Here is a 19,094-nt window from a genome sequence, read left to right on the forward strand (position 1 = left end):
CAAACAGGAATTCAATTGGTTCGCGCACCCGTTGTGTGGTGGGGCCGCGAGCGTCACGCAGCTGACGCTCATGACGATGATGATTCTGATGCTGATGATGGTGAAAATAATGACAGTAATGATCGTGCCGAGGATGATCACTACAAGGAAGGAGACATCCGCCGCAGGAGACGCTGTCGGGTCGATTTATGGGTCAGTCATTCTCCAGACTAAGTCAAGTTCAAACGCAACGAAGAGTGCGCCTGTGGGAGTTTCGAAGTGTTTGCCACCGAAGTCTGCTTGGAGCGGTAGCGCATCCTCAGGAAAGGTGTTTGTGCTTAGGTTTTGAGAGTTTTTGGTAGCTGGTTCAACACAAGTGTTTTGTGGCTGTTGTGATTTCTGGGAATAAAACTATTGCCGTGTTTTTAGCGGAAGGATGACAGAATAAGTTGTGAGTTTGTTTGTTGCGTTGTGTTAAAACATTATTTCTAAATGTGACCAATGAACCAATAAATGTATGAAATATGTTAAAGGAACAATCTGGAAATCGTGTGTGTGGAAGTGTATTCTATTGATTGACTGTTTCAATCAAGGTTGTGGAAGCAAAGTGAAGGACAGGTTAAACATACGCAATGGTGCTAATATTGTTCGTGAAATACAAAAAGAAATTTCAAACATGTATATCGAATAGTTATAGTGTGCCATTATACAACAATAGATTTGAGATTTTTAAATAAAACTTGAAAATTTAAGTGGTTCAACTAAAACACTTTTTTCAGATCTGTTTTACATTCATTAAACAGATTTACTTCAATTCCTAGTTGAAGAGTTATATCTTTGTATTTTATATCATAACTTTTTCTCATTTAATGAATATAGAAAAATATGATAATTTGCTTCCTTGTCTAGTTCATTACAGCAGATCCCTTTTTCATACCTTTGACGATTATTATTTGTTGATTACTCTTTACACACCCTCTTATTGTTATCAATAATAGTATCTCATTATTGTTTGCATTACAGCTAGCGGTGTGCAGTTTTCAATTGAAGGCCTTCCATCAAATGCGATCAAACATTGATTAAACACATTAAAAACTCTCATAAATCGGTCAAGCCACCCATGTGGAATGGCGACAAATCATCGACAAATGAGGGCAATAAAACGAAACGCCCTCAGTGACACGACACAACGATCCGATATGACCTCAACGAAGACAACAGCGACACTCAAGTGGTAAGTGCAAATGGTACACTAAGGAAAGGGGTTTTTGGTAGCGTGGGGTGAAATGTTTGTCATTTTATCGCTTGCTCTGTAATAAACATACTTTCTCTACATCAAGCAACGGGCACTAATTAAAATCCCTTATGACATATAAAAAAGCATAGTTTCACAGGCGCATTTGAAAAGTATTTAGATATTTATTCATGTCCTATATCAGTGATGCTATGTCTACATTAAACTCCCATGATTTTCAAAATGTTTCCTCATTCACGTCGAACATAACAATAAAATGCAATGTTTTGCTTTGTGTATAATTTAACAGATGCTATTCGCAACAATTCAAAACTGTACATCGTAAACAATAAACAAGCAAACCAAAGGGTCAAACACAGTCCGAGCTGTCGGAAAGCGGGTGTGAAATGCTTACTGTGAGCAATTTTTAAACCCAAAACAGTTACCTTACAACCGGTGGCCATTGCCGGGTACAGAGTGCTGGTGAAATGGTACAGCACAGCGCCGCGTTGTTTCAATTAAGTCTGCGCCTTTTGTTTTGTTAGATTTTACGGCTCTTTACGTGATTCATCGCAGCTTTCGCTGTGCCGGTCCGGGCTTTGTTGTGGCGGGTCGGTCGGATTAGGTACCGTGCGCGGGCATGCTCATAGCGTTGCAAAGGCGCACGAGGCACGTGCATCCATCGGCCTAGGCCAGCTGCACGTCTTACTATCGCCGCCAACACGCCGCACGAAGGGAATGAAAGTAAAAGTATCTTCCATTTGTTAAGCTTGGAGCGATGGCTTTCATAACTTACACAACAGTTATTTACAATATTCTGAGAATCGTATGCTATGGCCGATTGAATGACATTAATTCAGTGCTCTATTGAATAAAGTATTAAATCCACTGCTCTTACTAATATAATTGTATTTTTTTTTACTTTGGTATCTTTTTTGTCTAGCAACTCCCGGATGTGTTTGTGGTTTATGCTTTGGTATCTATGTTTCGCACTTTCCTCGGCACAAGAACTCTCCCTCGTAAGCCACTCGACCGATGAAAACCAGTTAAAAACCGTCGATCCAAGTACGGAGATCAGTGCTGATCTTCCGCGTCCAATCGTCACGTTGCCGATCGATGCCAATCAAACCAACCACGATACGTTGGAGATAACACCAAGACGACACAAAACTCGACGAAAGGGCACAGGTAGCAGCGGTAGCAGCAGCAGTTCGCATCGTAACAAACCGAAAAAACGAAAAAATGCCATGCAGCTGGCATTGCAATCGGCGGCACGCAAGGGCCTGGAAGCGATGATCGAGCTATACGATAGAGCCGAGCCGAATCTGCTGAAACGAGGTAGGGATGTTTATAGATTCGTTATTAAAGGCATAAAATCAATAACGTGTCATTTGTTTTAGGTACTGTTTTGGACGCAAACGATCCGGGTGCACTGTTGGCGCAGTTTAGTGCCTCGAACCAGACGGAGATGGATGCCAAAGCCGCCTACGCAACACTTATCGCTGCGAAAACGTTCAAAGAAAGGTAGTTTATGTTATAAGTTACACTTTTCCTTTCTAGGTGAGTTTGGATCTAATCGGTTCTATCATTTGCTAATGATCAATGATCATATCATCTCCTTGTTTCTTTGCCACAAGAATAGGCAAATTAAAAGAGACGCTTTTATCAAGGATTTCAATGAATTTATTAACTGTTTTGAACAATCATAAGATACTTTGGATTCCAGCCTCAAATGCTAAATTCTAATATCGAACCTTACTATTGAAAGTAAATGAATAACAATGATATTTTACAATTTTGAGTTTCAGTTTTCAGAGCTTTTTGTAAAAGTTTTTGGGTGGAATTCTGAAAAATCGTTCAAAGGAAAAATACATATAAATTTAAGAATCAGTTTTCACTATCTCGAAAAATTAGGGCGATTATTTCACCTCAAAATTCACCACCTAGTTTGGATTTAGATGGGTTGTTTATATATTTTGAAGTTATCCTTAAATAACCAGGGAGCTTAAGTGTTAAGAAATTGAAACAAAAACATTGAACTTTTCATACATTCTGAAAAATTATTTTTTTTGTAAGAACGTTTGAATCATCACTTCAGAAATGATGAGTGGAAGTGAAGAGAAAATCTTTCTCAACACGAATCAAACGAATCAACGTTCGTTCCTCTCAATCCATTGACGAGGAAAGATGTGGGCTCATCATCATTATCATCATCATCTTTGCATCACACTGTAGGATATGGCTCTGCGCAATGCTTGGTGCTGTATTGGTTTATAATTTGTAACATATTTATTCAAACACATATGCGTTTAGAACATTTTTGAGTGTAATGCAGAAATAGATCAAACAACGCTTGCTCATAATGCTTTGTTGCAGTTCAAGCTTCCAAGTTTCACAACCAAACATGAATTATATCAGGAGACGTGACCATTTCAAAGCTCAATGAACAGTACGTGGTAAACGAATTTCATGCCATACAAAGGTCTCTATCGGTGCGATGTAGTATCATAGTTAAATATGTACTAGCCTAGGAAAAAACGATTCCCTGTAGCTCGTGTACACGTCAATCACTCACGTACGAATAGCGATATATGCGATGTTGGCCAAGCAAAAAAAAGGTTCTACATTTCGCATACGCACCATTTTTCTCGACCCTGTGTCTCGATCATCAGCCACCCGAGTCACACACGCACGTTTGACCTAAAAGCGGAGACGGTGTGGGAGGAAAAATCAATGCACCCCAAACAAATGGCACTACCAATGTGCACACGTACCTGTATCGATATCATTTCAATATAAACCTGATAGTGTCTGGTTTTCGTTCAGCACGATTTGGCTGCACCGCGTGATTTGGCGCTCGAAAACAGAACCACCACGCTACGCACTGGCGCAATAGAAGGGCGCACTCACTTTAACGTCTGCGCAACCATTCGGATCGACGCAAGTGTGGTACGTACGGCGTACTGCGCTGTCCGCTGCATATTGATTACTGAGCGAAGCAACGCTCGCCCCAAAAGCAGCAGTGAGTAGGCGAGCAAAAAATAATGAATGATTGTTTCGCTAAGGAGTTCAACAATTTCGGTGTTTGTGTTTTGGGGCCAATACTCATTTGTTTAATAATTAAATGTGCGGCCAGTGGGTGGGTTGGGGCAATGTTTCGCTGTGTGTTTGTGTGTTTTTTTTTTGCGCAATTAGTAAACATCGTGTATTAGTATTCAAATATCTTAACAACCTTTGCTGGTGTAGCTTTGTTTGCAGCTCCGCGGAGAGGAGAAGGAGCGTCAGTGCAATGGTCGGTGTTTGCTATGCTTTGCTTATTTAATTGCTCAGTCGAGCTGCTCCAGTTGCAAAGTGGTCTCGTTTGGCGATCGTCATCGACGTGCAGAAGTGGGTTGAATTTGAATTTGCATGCAACTGATGTCCTTATTAAGTAAAGCGATAACCTTTATTACGGCCGTGGAGAGCTTTGTAGAGCACATAAAGGATGCATTTATTAATATAATATCTATGAAAAAAGACAATCACTTAAGTATATTATTGATACACAATTTAAAGAGGTAGTCTAATATGCTCTTCTTTTCCTGGCAACACATGACGAGCTTATTAAAAAAAAACAGGAACTTATTTCATTAAGCAACAATGTTTGCAATCAAACAAACTCATCTTCATGGCTTTCCTGCCTCAATGCAGCACAGCGAAGCTCCCACCCGGGCTGGCACGCGATTTGCATGGTTCACAGGCCCCTCCGATTATTAAAAAACTAATTGAAGCGAAATGAAATACTGACAACCGCCACAAAAGGCGCTTATTATCAGTCGTGCGAAAGTTCAAACTCTGCCAGAGTTCATTTTACCCAACCGCATCGATATGATGAAAGCAACAAGCACCCCTTTCCCCTTACATTGTCGTGGTATTCAACCATCTTTCACACCCCAAGAAAGCTGTTCGAATTCCTCGATGGTCGCTGGGACCACACTTGTCTGCAACGCAATTACACACGATCTCTGCTGTTTTTCTGCAACTATATCAAACCAACCACCATCGCCCGTCTGCCGGTAGGGCTTTGGCGGTGTATGGCGGTTGGTTTGGCGGTTTTTGCCTATGTCGCTTGTCCTTCCTTTCGCCACGACAAATTGTGATGGACAGCCTAGACCAGTAGTAGTGGAACATAGTTTTGCATGCCATGTGTCAAGGCACTTGAGCATCGTGCGAGCAAACGATGTTGGAAAATGTCTTTCCATCACTTACTCTTTCTCTGTCTATCTCTCGGCTGAACGGCCGGCTTACCCACAATGAGGCAGGCATGAGTTTTTCCCGACCAGTGGTTTCATAACGCTTCGCTTCACTATCAAACTGGAGGAATGAAATGAGGCTGGGCGGGAACAACATCCACCGTTTTTGTCATGGACCATCTTCGAAGATATTGAGTAATAGGTTTTCCTATATTTTTTTTTTCTCTATACCCATTATGCGACTACTAGCGACCGTACAAAGCGGCTGGAATTTCTAGCGCGGGAAAAAACAGTATCTGCTGCCCTACACAATAAGCAAGATGGTTAGGTCGGCCCATCGTGTACTGATAACCTGTGAAGGTGGCAGTGTTGTATATTTTTTAAAAAACATTTCAACTGTTGTTACCAAAGGGTATGACATGGTACAGCTCGCACAGGTTGCGTAGGGCAGAGATTAAAAACAAACGGTGGCTTTGGCATTTAGGTTGTCCATAAATAATAATTGCTCTTCGTTTTTACGTACGAACGTGTATTATAATATACATAATTGTATCAACATTTTCTAATATTTGATCTTGTTTTTGGAAGAATGTGTGCCATCTTGCATGTTGCCTATACCAAAACCGAGTGCTTTAAGTCTACATAATAACCGTCAAGTCTGTTCTTTGGACTGGTTTCTTCCAATCGAGATTGATTGTAAATTTCACACGCTTCAACAAGCCATCATTGTTTGTATTGGTTTGATAAACATGAGAAAAATTTATTGAAAAACTCAATAAAACGCTCGGGAAATCTATCGCCGAATGACTTGAGCTTGAGCAACATAATACACTTTCTTTTCGCAATGCGACTCCAGTTTTCCCATGCATTATTGCAGCTTACCAATGCGCTCACAATCCGATGAACTCTTCCACCGCAAACTGTGCTTTTGATCTAATCAAATCATAACTCCCACACTCCCGCACACTGATGCATGAGCGTTTTCCCTCCATTGCTTGAGCTTGTGAGCAAACCAAAAACAAACAAACTTGATGCATCACCATCCTCCCGATGCATGGAGGCAGCACTCGCTCGCTCGTCAGTGAAGAAGTCAGCTATTGTTCAAAAAAAGTGATTCCGTAAATAAACAATGAGCAAACAATGCCGTTAGCATAAAAGTGCATGCCCACACGAACCGAGCATAGTTTTTGTTTGTTATTATTTGGATTTTCGAATTTGTTGGGTTATGATTGTTTCACAGCCGTCTCGCGCTCGGTCGCTTCCTCAGCGAGGGTCTCGTGCGTGTCTACCTGCCCAAATAGATACACCACCACCTTGCCATTACACAATGCCCGGACAGCAAACGGACACGGCAAGACAAACAAACGCACCGCACGACAGCAGCTTCATAAAGATGAGAACCTTACTTTCCCATATGGGACCGTAGGGGATCCGGTAAGGTAGGGCGCGAACACAAAAGCGAAACTCATGAAGCAAACAAATAAAAACGCAGCTCCAGCAAACCATGATGCCAAAACGCCGGCAAAGAAGAATTCATCACGCAAACCGCTTAAGCGTCATCATCAAAACAGGCCTAAAACAGGCGGAGAGACTTTTCACACCCGCGATTGTCTGTTCCCGGGGGGTAGGGCCTTTTTTTTCGTTAATCTTTGAATGATGCAAAAACGCGCTGGGAGGGAAAAACGACACATAACTGAAATAAAATTATGAGACCCACTGCACTCAGCACGGGCGGCGGGATCAGGCAGAAAGCGATGGGACCAAACAAATAAGTTTCGTTCGGTAGTGTTTACCAAGAGGCTGAAGGAGGGCTGTGAGCGATCGTGGCACAGGGAGGGAAGCTGGCGCAGGCATTATTAGTTGATTACGGTGGTGCCTTATGGTATTGAAATCGGTCGTTGTGAGATGATTCAATTATGAAGCACAAAGCATCGGTTGTAAAAATAAAGACTTTTTGTATTATGGTACAGCGCTGATGCAAGCACGATCCCAAAAAATCACATTTACAGTGTAGGCTGTGACTAAAAGATGCTCTAAGTTAGTACAAGTTTTTGGTTAGGTTACCAGTTTCAACCCATTTCACTTCACTCAACCACGGGAAAACCTTCCTGCCTTTCCGCTTGGTAAGGCTTCCAGCAACGAAGGCTTCCGCGTTACGTTGTGTCACTCGCCTAATGGCTAATGGTAGCGGGAATCGCGCGAAACCTTTCGATACATTTCTAATGTCTCCGTTTTGTCTTTGATTTCAAATTGCACAGCAAAACCAAACAAAAATATAATTCAACATACCTCCCAACCTACTTACCCTACCCGCCGGTTGAGACACACCGCTAAACTAATCCATCTGTCTATCCCCGCTCAAAAAGTTCGCGTCAAGAGCCACTTAATGTTCGCTTGTCTCATAACGAACCAACGTTCAGGAGGGAGCGCTTGGGGTGCAATTTACTACTTGATTGGTACCATTTCTGCGATTGATTAGTTGGTGCCTGCACTGACTACCGGTAGTGGTTGAAAAGCAAGGCACCGACCAACCGGACCAGACGTTCGGCGACCCACCGACGACCGACATTCGCAGATATATCCGGTGGAAAAATCTTTTAGTGGGCCGATCGTAAAAACAAATCAACACCCGTGCCAGATGTAGCTGGTTGAGTGGACGGGGAAGGGCGGCCTAGGGAACGGGAAATGTGGTCCTTCCACCACAACCGGAGGAAACCGTATATTATGTGATTTGTGTTATGCCGAAGATGATTAACGGTTGCTTCGGTTCGGTTCCGATGCCGGACCGCGACGTAGCTGGATGGATATTTGCATTTCCGCGTGTATCGAACGAGTTTGCTGCTGGTTATTAATTTCAGCATCGAGTCAAACAGTGCACGACGGTCGCATTATCTTACTTGTTAATTTGATCAACTGTGTACTTTGTTGTGTTTTAATCGCAACAGGCCTTGTGGAGTTTTTAATCAGATATTTGGTAGTTTCATGCCATAAAAAGAAACTGTTCGTGTTTCATCACCTTCGCCGGTATTTATGTTTTTGTTTGCAAACCTCTGCGGGCATGACTACTCTTTGCAGCATCTAAAAAAAAAGCGCGCCACAGTCGCAAACACTGCACTGTTCAAAACGGTTCCCCTTGCTTTCCAATAATGGCAACTCCGAAAAGAAAACAAGTCAAACCAGTGTGTGATTCAATGATGCAAATGGCGAACATCTTCACATCATCACCACCCGTACACCCTGCCCAGAAGATCCATCGATTCGAGTACCGTTCGAACACCTCCAAACCGCGGGCGCTTATGGACCGAAAAGCAACAACGAACCAAAAAAAAAGCAACCAACCCAGCATGCCATAAGAGCCACTCCACAGCGACAAGCATGTGTTACGGACGTCGAACCGCACGAAAGACCCCGCGCTTTGAGAGAGGTTACAATCGCGGCACCAAACGGCGATGTGAGTTCGATGAATTAATTCTCACCTTATGTAAGGACCGCCCCCCCATATGCACAAGCACTTTCTCCCACACACACACACACACAAGGGAGGAAAGCAGTTTTCGGTGGAGTAAGTTTTTAGTTTTCCAAGCCCTCTCCCGACCGCCCTCTCTCCCTGTGGGCCGCGTGTGATGCGCTTTGCCATGATTGCTGATAACCTCATCTCGTGCCTTCGCTTGGCAGTCGAAAAACAGGTTACGACGAACTGGAACCTGAATCTCCTCACCACACACACCGGTGCGCTTTTCCCAGCCGCTCATGCTCCGCGCGCAAGATCGGATGGCCAGCTTTGGAGTGGTTTGAATCCTCCAAAGCATTACGTTACGTAGCGGAAGTATCGTGTTGCAGACTGTGTAACTGTTTCATCGCGCCCCGACGCGTTGGGGGAGATGGTTATGTTGTGGGCTCGCTGCTCGATCACGCATCGCGGGCCGCTTCTTCAGCGCTCCAATGACACAAGCATTCGCAGCAGCCGCCTCGGTGGAGGTTTCGGTGCTTTGCGCACATCGATCCAACAACATACTCTTTGCCATTTTGGTGTTCAAGACTCACATCCTCTTGAGCCTAGTTTTTTTTTGGCTCCTATGCCAAAATTCATATATTTATATGCTTCGGTTGTGTCATAGTGGGTTGATCCAATAAATAGCTCACCTTTCTTTTTTTTGCTGCCAGAAACACAACAAATCTCTCAGTTTGACGATATATGTAGCGCACGAAGTAAGGCTAATGGATCTGTGCCTTATGCTAAGTGGGCTTAAAAAAAGCAAGAAAATCCCAATAACAAAATTCACGCTTGTCGGTGACAAGCTAATATTAGCTTCTTCATTCGTTAACGAGCCGTAAAGCTAACACCCCAAAAAAGTCACGGTGTGAAATGTGAAAATGTTACGACCTGACAAAAATCATTCCCGGTTGCAGCTTACGAAATGGATTTCAAATTCGAAGTTTGTATTGGGTTTGAAAGTCAACTTAGTTGAGGTATTTCTTAATGATAAAACTATATATAATTTGGGTATTAAATAATTATTGCCCATCATTTCCATGAAAAGAGATCCACCGCTCCAGATGGTATATTTTACTCTCCCAGCGTTCGCATACGATATGAGCTCTGATCTCAATCCACCCATTGTGGAGCAGCGAAAGAAAAACAGAGGTAATTTCCACCAAAAAAAAAAAACATTCGGCCTCCAGAGTACGAGGTCGCTTGCGGAACCGATCGTTAAGTCGGAAGATCGCCCCGCTCGCATCTGCATAATTGCATTAGGTGCGCTCCGATTTGTTGACCGAAAAAGCAATAAAAAAAACACTCACACATTATTCAGCCACCCACTTGGGGGCAACCCAATTGACGCATTCGATATGTTTTCCCGTCAATTATAGCCTCCCTTCCCTGGCCGTCGTCCCCGTTTTATGATCCAAAACGATCGTACCCGGATCGTACGACCTGATTTGGCCTTTCTTTTGCCTCGCAGTCCTCTTCCACTCCTCCCTCCCTCCAGTGGGCATCAAGTACCGGCGAAGCCTTTCAAGACACTTTCTATTTCCGGCCATCGGCGGACCACGCGCTGCAGGCTGCGGGTAGAAAGTAGTCTGCCATTGCCGCTTCCTTGACGGGGTGACCACCGCAGCATCCGGAGGCATCCGCTGCATCAGGCACTTTCCAACTGGCCCAACCTTCAACCGGGACGGGACTGGGTAGAGCGGGAGACAAGGGGGCTATGGCAGGCTTTCTCGGTGAACTGGAACTGCCAGGCTGCGCCGAGGCCATTTTCACTTTGCGATTCCGATACACTCATCTCAATACCCGCGCAAGAAGATCGTACGGGTGTGAGCAAAGAGCAAAACAAAAAAACAAAAACAAAAACCAAGACGATCGCAAAGACTGCGCAAAGGCAATACAGCGTAGCCTTCTCGCGCGGTGAAACTTTCTCGTTTCGTTTTTCTGTGTTTATGTCGAGTTTTCCTGCCCCAAAGTTCATGCTCTCTCGCACGGCGGTGCGCGCAAAAGGTCTTGCACTTTCTTTTCTCCGCTGGTTGGCTGGTTGCACCGCCGTGGAAGGGTGACGCGTTTGGTTTGGGCGACGCATGGCAAAGCCCACGCGGCCACTGACCCAAAAACAAGTCACCGCACGGCAGGGCTGGGTGAGAGGAAGTTTAAACGGCTTCTCACCGTGCCGTGTCCCCCAATGAAGGGGCGGATTGCTTTAATTGAATATGGGCGCTTGTTTGTGTGGACGAACTGGCGTGACGGGGCCTGATAGATGTTGTGTGTCCAGCTAGCTGTCAAATGTTGAGTGACGCGATTGAAAGGGAAATAACCTACAGGCAGGGTTGAACAATGGAGGTAGATGAATGGTTGGTAAACGGGCCTCAGTAATGTATTATCTTTCCTTCGGTTGTAGTATACATATGCAACCAACAGCATGATCGGAGATAACGGTACGTGCACGTTTAAATTCGAATTAGTTTATTTAATTTGTTTTTAAAATATCCCTAGATGACCTTCAAAGAATATTTAAATCTAAAAATAATTTTTACTCGCAAAACATGCTTTAAGCGACTTTAAAAAAGGACACCTCAATTCACAGTGATGCTACCACGTGCAGTGGTAAAAACTCCAACCCAAAAACTCCACCCTGCTTCAACCCACCGCACACTGGCACAGCAAGTAAGAGAAATGGTAAATAACCTTCCTCCCGTAGCACGTTCATCACCACGTGTGCCAGTTTGCCTGCGGTGAATAGCAAACAAATCCGACCAGCCGTCCGTCCGTCCCGGCTACACCATTTGTCATGCGCCACAATGCGCCCGCCCGGTTGCATCGCCCAGATCGGATCGAACCCGATCGGGGCTCAACCCTGATCTCGACTCGCGTGCAGCCAGCACGGGCTGCATTGCGGTGCGCGCCGGCCAATCGCGCACAAAACTGCTCACCAAAATAGCCGTGCCGTGTCGGTTTCGTTCGTTTCGGGATCACCGGCGTCAAGTTCAGCGCGGCGACCCGACGAGACCTTTCCGTCAAGCCGCGGGCACGCGCGGTCGGTGGATTTACTTGGCAGCGTCGGTGGAATTTCAATTTCACTCGTTTCGCATTGCGACTGATCAACAGTTTGGCGAGCCCAGCAAGCCAAGTTTGGGGCTTTTGGCTGCTTAGGACGACCTCCTTACCCCGTGGATCAAGGGGACAAGGAATCGTTCTGAGGGCTGAGTCAAGAATATCCTTCATGTTCGCTACTTTGTCGTACTGTGCTTGAGTAGCTTTGAAGGATGCAAAAATATCCTTCAATTTTCAATTTCAATCAATTTGTTTGTTGATGTATTTATTAGTTTTTAAAACGTCTTTTATTTCTTTGTATCCATTTCATTTTAATCGTATTGATTTATTCTACTTGGCCTAAATAAAGATTCATACGAAAACGTGAACCTTAAATAGCCAGTGGCTGTGGCCATTTAAAGCTGTAAAATCAATCAACCCGAAAAAGATGTAAAAAAGCAATAGATTTAGATAGGCGAAGAAAGGAAACCGGGGCGCTTCGTGACGAAACCCTGTCGGGACCGGGTAGCCTAATGAGGATTAGGCTCCTCTATCTTTCATTCCAAACACCGTCAATCTTAACCACCAAATCGGGGTGACTTGATTTCCCTAATTTTGTGTCCAACGGTTCAGTAAATAGTGGTACCGAGACTTTATCCAGAAGAAGAAGTTGGAAAAAAACAGCCAAAAAGGTAGCAAAACGACACTACGAAAATGAAGCAAATGACGGAAACGACCCGCGCGCAAAAGAAAGCACATCACACAAGACGAACTCCATAAAATGATAAAACCCGAATTAAAGGGAGGAAAAGAAACTGACTAAAATACAGCAGCAGCAGCAGCAGATCGAAACAGTACGCTCCAAAAGAGAAATTGCAATAGGGTCGTGCCAGTGTCGCGGTTCACGACGATCGTCCGAGAAGACGTGTGATCGTTCACTTTCTTTCCCCGTTGCTGCGCACATGCTTACGGCGCGTTACGGCGCGTTACTGGTGAAGCTTCAATTCCGGTTCAGCAACCGTTTCCGTGGTGCATCTGTTGAAAACAGAAACACACACACACAAATAAAATAAAAAACCGGTGACACTCACGTACGGCTTCGCTTTGATTAGGAACGTGAGCGGGGAAAAAGTAGCTTAGGGCGCATGAAAGTTAGAAAAAAAAGCTTTATGCCTTCTTCGTACTGATACCATCATCACGTTCAGCACGGGAGTATTTTCCTTTCTCCCGCAAGATAAACCCCTTTCCTCCCGAACCGATTAAGTGGTAGGAAATTGCAGTCATATAAGGGATGGGACAATTTCTTCGACCGTGCCTTCCCGGCTGTCCGTGTGAAAAGAGATATGTGAAACTCTGCCGAAGAAACTTCGACCGGAGAAAGATCATTTATTTAACAAGTCTGGTTGATCTGCTGGATAGTAGTGCGACGGTCAGTACCACTCTTTCCGTGTGTGTGTGTGTGTGTGTGTGTGTGTGTGTGTGTGTGTGTTTGTGTTTGTACCGAACTTTTTTCCTGCTCGTTCAGTGCATACAGTTCCCCGCCCAGCCATGCACAGTCTCAAGAAACTCGCTAAAAAAAAAGCCCCGACCATCCCCACTCTTGCAGGGTGCAAAAGGGCGAAAAGATCATCCCCCAAATAAGTAGGTGGGGAGGAACGAGGAAAAACACAGCCACCGTCCGTCCCCACCACATCACCAGTCTGCCAGTAGTGCCGAAGTGAGAAAGCGAGCCCGCGCGATCGGAAGCGATCGTCCGTCTCGGGGCGCATCGACCGTGGTGGAAAACTTTATAAATACGATCGTCACGATGGCAAGCCGTGTCAGTGCGGTTCACGTTCCGTTACAGTGCGGTGCTCGTGCGGCCCGCGAAACGCTAAAAAGCCACAGTGAACACAAGTGATCGTAGAGGGGCGGGCGTGAAACCGTAGAAGAAAGAGCGTAACCTAGAAAAGGCGGACTACGTAAAACCGCACACAACCGCGCTCAAAATGCAACCGTGGGCGAGTGAAAGTGAAAGCGGACAGCTCGTGCGGAGGGGTTCCACTTACGCCGAACCGGGCTGAGCGGGTTGCGAAGATGAACTCTGATTCTAATTTGACCGCAAGTGATAACTAGCGCTAATAGTTGTGATGTTTGTGACTTTTTTCACGCGCCGCGGTTTGTGCGTTCGCCAGCACCAACGTGGAGTATGTCGCGCTCGGACGGCAGGCACCGCCGAAAATATCGCTGAAGAAAACTCCGCTGGAAAAGCTGTGCCCATCGCGGGAAGCGCCACGCTGCGTGCCGGCCAGCCTGCGCTACAGGACGCACGACGGGACGTGCAACAATGCGCGGCGGCCGCGCTGGGGCTCGGCCCAGATGCCGTTCCATCGGTTTCTGGCGCCGGAATATCAGGACGGTGTCGAGGGCATACGGTAAGTAAAAATGTGTGAAAATGAGCTGGTTAGAAATTAACTTTGTGAAATGTGCATATTGTGAAGTTGTACTTGGAAAAGAAGCACCCACAGGAAGATAGTGAGCGATTAGATGAATTTCAGTTAAGTTGAGTGGATGCTAGGTTCCAAAGTATCTAGAATTCCAGCAGTCATCATAGAATCAATTAAATGTTGCTAAGTTATCATACAGAAAATGGCGTTAATAGAATGTTTACAATTTTTGCGAATTTCTTGTAACTCAAACCATCTTTTTTCAAAAGTTATCATAAAAATATAAGACCGAAAATTAATTATATTAATAACTTCAAAAATATTAAAGTTTGTGATATCAACTTCAATTGACATTTTATTGAGATACATCTCTTTTATAGATAAAATAAGTTTTGACAAATAACTTTTAAAGGTTCATTTGATTCGTATTCATTTATTGGACTTTGCACTTCCAAAATCAAGTTATTGAAAGATCTTCGTAGGAGTTAGTGCAGTTATAGTATATTCGAACGAAATCTAGCCATTCTGAAGAAATGCTAATTTTGCTATCGTTCTCTTCCATCATCCAGCCGGTCCGTAACTGGTGCAACGCTACCCTCGGCCCGCTTCGTCAGCCTCGTGGTACACGGCTCGCGCAACGAAGAAGCGCCCGTGACGATGATGCTGGCCCTCTGGGGACAGCTGATCGATCACGACATTACGGCCACCTCCCAACCGCGCAGCATTAACGGTTCCACGCCGCGCTGCTGCAACGGCGGCGAAGAGAGTACCCATCCCTCCTGCCTACCAATCAAGGTCCCACAGGACGACCCCTGGCTGTCGCATCTCGGTGTGCGCTGTCTGGAGTTTCTCCGCTCTGCCCCGGGCCAGCGGCGCGACTGTCTCCTATCCTGGCGCGAGCAAACCAACCAGGCCACCTCCTTCCTGGATGCATCGCCCATCTACTCGAGCAATCCGCGCTCGTCCGACAATGCACGGATCTTTCGCAACGGCATGCTGCTGTTTGGGCGCGGGCCACCCCACGAAGACGTCTGCTTTCGGGCGGCGCTGGCCAATCAGTGCATACGGCCCGGCGACAGCCGGAGCGGCGAGCAGCCGGGCCTGCTGATGATGCACATGATATGGGTGAACGAGCACAACCAGATCGCGACGCGGCTCGCCGACATTAACCCGCACTGGAGCGACGAGAAGGTGTACCAGGAGACGCGGCGCATCGTCGGCGCACTGTTCCAGCACATCACCTACCGGGAGTTTCTGCCGCTGGTGCTCGGGAAGGAGGTCTGCCGGCTGTTTGACCTGGAGCTGGAGACGAGCGGGTACTATCGGAACTACGATGCCAACGTGAACCCGACCGTGGCGAACGAGTTTTCGGCCGCCGCCTTCCGGTTCGGCCACTCGCTCATCCAGAGCACGTACATGCGGGCGGATCGGCATCACCGGTTCATCGCGAACAATGTCAGCCTGCACGAGGACACTTCGGAGGGCGATTTTGGAGGGCCGGGCTCGCTGCACCGGTTGCTGCGCGGCATGGTGAACCAGCGGGCACTGAAGCGCGATGAGTTCATTACGGCCGAGCTGACGAACCATCTCTTCCAGACCAAAAGTAAGCGCAGGGCGAAAGGTTTAAAAGAGGAGATGGTTTAACGTTCTTTAAAAACGATCTGAACGCTAATATCGTGCTCGAATTTGCTCTTTCGCTTGCAGGTTTCCCATTCGGGCTCGATCTGGCCGCCATCAACATCCAGCGGGGCCGCGATCATGGACTTCCGGCGTACGTCAATTGGCGTGGACCGTGCGGTCTATCGACGATTAAGGACTGGTCCGACTTGGAGCGCGTCATGGGCCCTGCGTCAACGAATCGTTTGCGCAAGGCCTACCGTACCATAGATGATATTGATCTGTTTGTCGGTGGTTTGGCGGAACGTCCGGTAGTTGGTGGTATCGTAGGTCCCACCTTTTCCTGCATCATCGCGCAACAGTTTAGCAATCTGCGCAAGGGTGATCGATTTTGGTACGAAAATCCGGGCTTTGAATCATCGTTTACCCCTGCCCAGCTGGAATCGATCCGACAGATTGGTTTTGCGCAGGTCCTTTGCCGAGCGCTCGGAGGAGCCGGTACACTGCAACCGTTTGTGTTTCTGCCGGCCGATTTTGGTCAGAACGAGAGACTTTCGTGCGAATCGCGACTGATGGCGCCGATCGATCTGACGCCGTGGAAAGAACGCGACCCATTCAACAACGACACTGGGGACGAAGACGAGGACGAAGACGAAGATGACGAAGACGATGACGATGCGACAGTAGCTAACGGTACGGCATCTACGACCGACCTAGAGACTGCACAATCCTCGACCTTTTCCTCAACTACAACCACCACACGACGGCCCACACTGGTGGCCGAGACCTCCAGCAACGTCATCAACAAGGTAGACCTCATTACGAACGGCAACACCGGTGTACAACCGAACCGACAGCGACCTCAATCGTCGACACTGACAGTGGGACCAACCGTGATCATAAGCAACAAAGTGGACTTTACGCCATCGACATCGACGCGACCGAAACCAACGGCACAATCGTCGACCGCGACGGCCATTGACAACAAACTCGACCTGAAGGTGACGACGAAACCTACCCCGAAACGTAAACCTACCCGTAAACCGACCACAAAGAAACGACCGACAACGTCCTCTGCCACCAAACCGCTAGTGACGAGCAATTTGGACTTTTCACGCAACGCAAACGGTACGGTAACTTCGGACGCAGACTCTACCGAACGACAGCGACAACTTGCTCGTACTAAGCGAGCGACGACTAAAGTTAGGGAGCAGGAGGCACGCTACGGATACTATCAGACACCCGCACCACCTACAGACTACAGTGACTATGACGAAGATTACAATACGGACTACGATCTACCGCCACCGTACCTTGCCTATGGCTACCATCGACCAACTACCAAGACGACGACGACGACTACTACTACGCAACCACCACCACCACCGCCGTACGGGTACTATCCCCCATACGGAGGAGGCTACTATACGGCCCCACCGACGCCACCTCCACCTCCTCCTCCGCCCAACCCTTACTTTGACACTCGCAGACCGTTACGCACCACGACCCCACGACGGCGACTGTCGGACAAACTGACGCTAAACGTCGACGCACCACAGCACAATGCACCACAGCGACCACGCACGTCAACGTTCCGACCACCGACCGACAATAATCCTCACAAAACACCTTCCAATAAACCTTTCAAACCATCCTCACTCGCTCAAACTTCTGTCTTTTCTGTGGACTTTAAAAGCCTTCCCACTGCGGGACGTAGCCTATCCACTAACAGTAGTGCCGCTCTGAATGATACTGTCCTCTTCGCTACTGCTATTAACACTACTCTCTCCAAAGACGACTCTACTGTGCTTTCTCGAACTGCTGCTACACGCTCTGGGGTTTCCACTTCCGGGGATCTTCCTATGAAACTTTCCGAATCTTTCTCTATCTACGATTACGACAATGACTATGACGATGCGGTACCGAATCCTACCCGACATACGTCCACTTCTACCAATGACAATGACAGTGACCGACTCACAATACTACCGCTTGACGAACATGACGGATACTTGCGACCGGAGCAGACACACTTTGAACCTCTCGTACGCCCATCCGTAGTTAGTACTGGACAGATTTACCGAAACTATTATAGGACAAACGAAACAACGCAAACAAGACACTACGCTGACTATATGAACGGACGAACATCTGGACCTTTGTACCGAGACGCAACAGAAAACTACCACCGATACGCACCGGCTCATCACGAGCAATTACTACTAGACGACTACTCAGACAAGTACGTTGGACTCTTACTGAACGGGGGAAAACGAGACAAGGACAATGGATCAACCCTGACCAGAACGAAACATAATCGACCGAGAATGATTGACGACGACGACTGGACGGGCAAAGACAGTCAGCCGGACCAACGTGCGATACGTGACGACACAGGCAAAGACAGACGAACGTCGGTGACGAAACAGAAACACAAACGACCGACCAACCACCGACTGAAGACATCGACCAAAAAACCGAGTGCCATCTCGTTGGTACCATTCGTACTGCTGACCAGCATAGACAGGTACGTAAAAGCAACGACAAACGCCCTGTCCCACTAATAGATCAACGTGGATTAAATGTAATCTTCCTTCCAATACCGTTCTCCACAGACCAGACAACTGGGTGATGTACCATTCCAAACCATCAAAACATCGCAAACCTCCGGCGGCTGTGCCACTGCTGAAGAGTGACACCTTTTCGCTTAGCGAGTTCCCTACTCCCATTGCCGACCCGGATTGAACTGAAGCGTTGGCGAACGTTTCTGTCCCACTTCCTATGCATTTCCATGACTTTTCATGACTACCTTACAGCGTATTTTACATTATTATCATCATATGGTTAATTATTTATTCCACAACTTAACATAATGTTTATTGCAAAATAAATCACATATCATATACGAACATTATTTGGCTTCTGTTTTTGAAAACCAATATACAGTGATGACACCCACAATGAACAAAGAAGGTAGGAAATGATGAAATAAACTAACAAACAGGTTAATTTGACCAGACTGGCTTCAACTGAGTTCTTTCGCCTATGTCAACATCAAAAGACTAGTTTATAACTGAAAA

At 46.4% G+C, this 19,094-nt stretch overlaps 1 protein-coding gene and 1 long non-coding RNA gene across 2 annotated transcripts; one reads left to right on the forward strand and one right to left on the reverse strand.

Moving 5' to 3' along the window:
• Positions 1-1,163: 1,163 nt before the first annotated feature.
• LOC120898851 lies at positions 1,164-18,928 on the forward strand. Its single transcript, XM_040305262.1, has 7 exons — positions 1,164-1,213; positions 2,157-2,551; positions 2,614-2,737; positions 14,146-14,385; positions 14,967-16,000; positions 16,102-18,541; positions 18,630-18,928. Exons 1-7 carry the CDS (start codon positions 1,179-1,181, stop codon positions 18,757-18,759), a joined length of 4,398 nt encoding a protein of 1,465 aa, XP_040161196.1. The 5' UTR covers positions 1,164-1,178; the 3' UTR covers positions 18,760-18,928.
• LOC120898852 lies at positions 2,461-4,185 on the reverse strand. The gene is made up of 3 exons (XR_005738708.1): positions 3,988-4,185; positions 3,854-3,913; positions 2,461-2,538 (listed from the first exon to the last, which is right to left on the reverse strand). It is a non-coding gene; the product is annotated as an uncharacterized LOC120898852 (long non-coding RNA).
• Positions 18,929-19,094: the final 166 nt, after the last annotated feature.

This window comes from Anopheles arabiensis, chromosome 2, assembly GCF_016920715.1.
Source record: "Anopheles arabiensis isolate DONGOLA chromosome 2, AaraD3, whole genome shotgun sequence".
NCBI lineage: Eukaryota > Metazoa > Arthropoda > Insecta > Diptera > Culicidae > Anopheles > Anopheles arabiensis.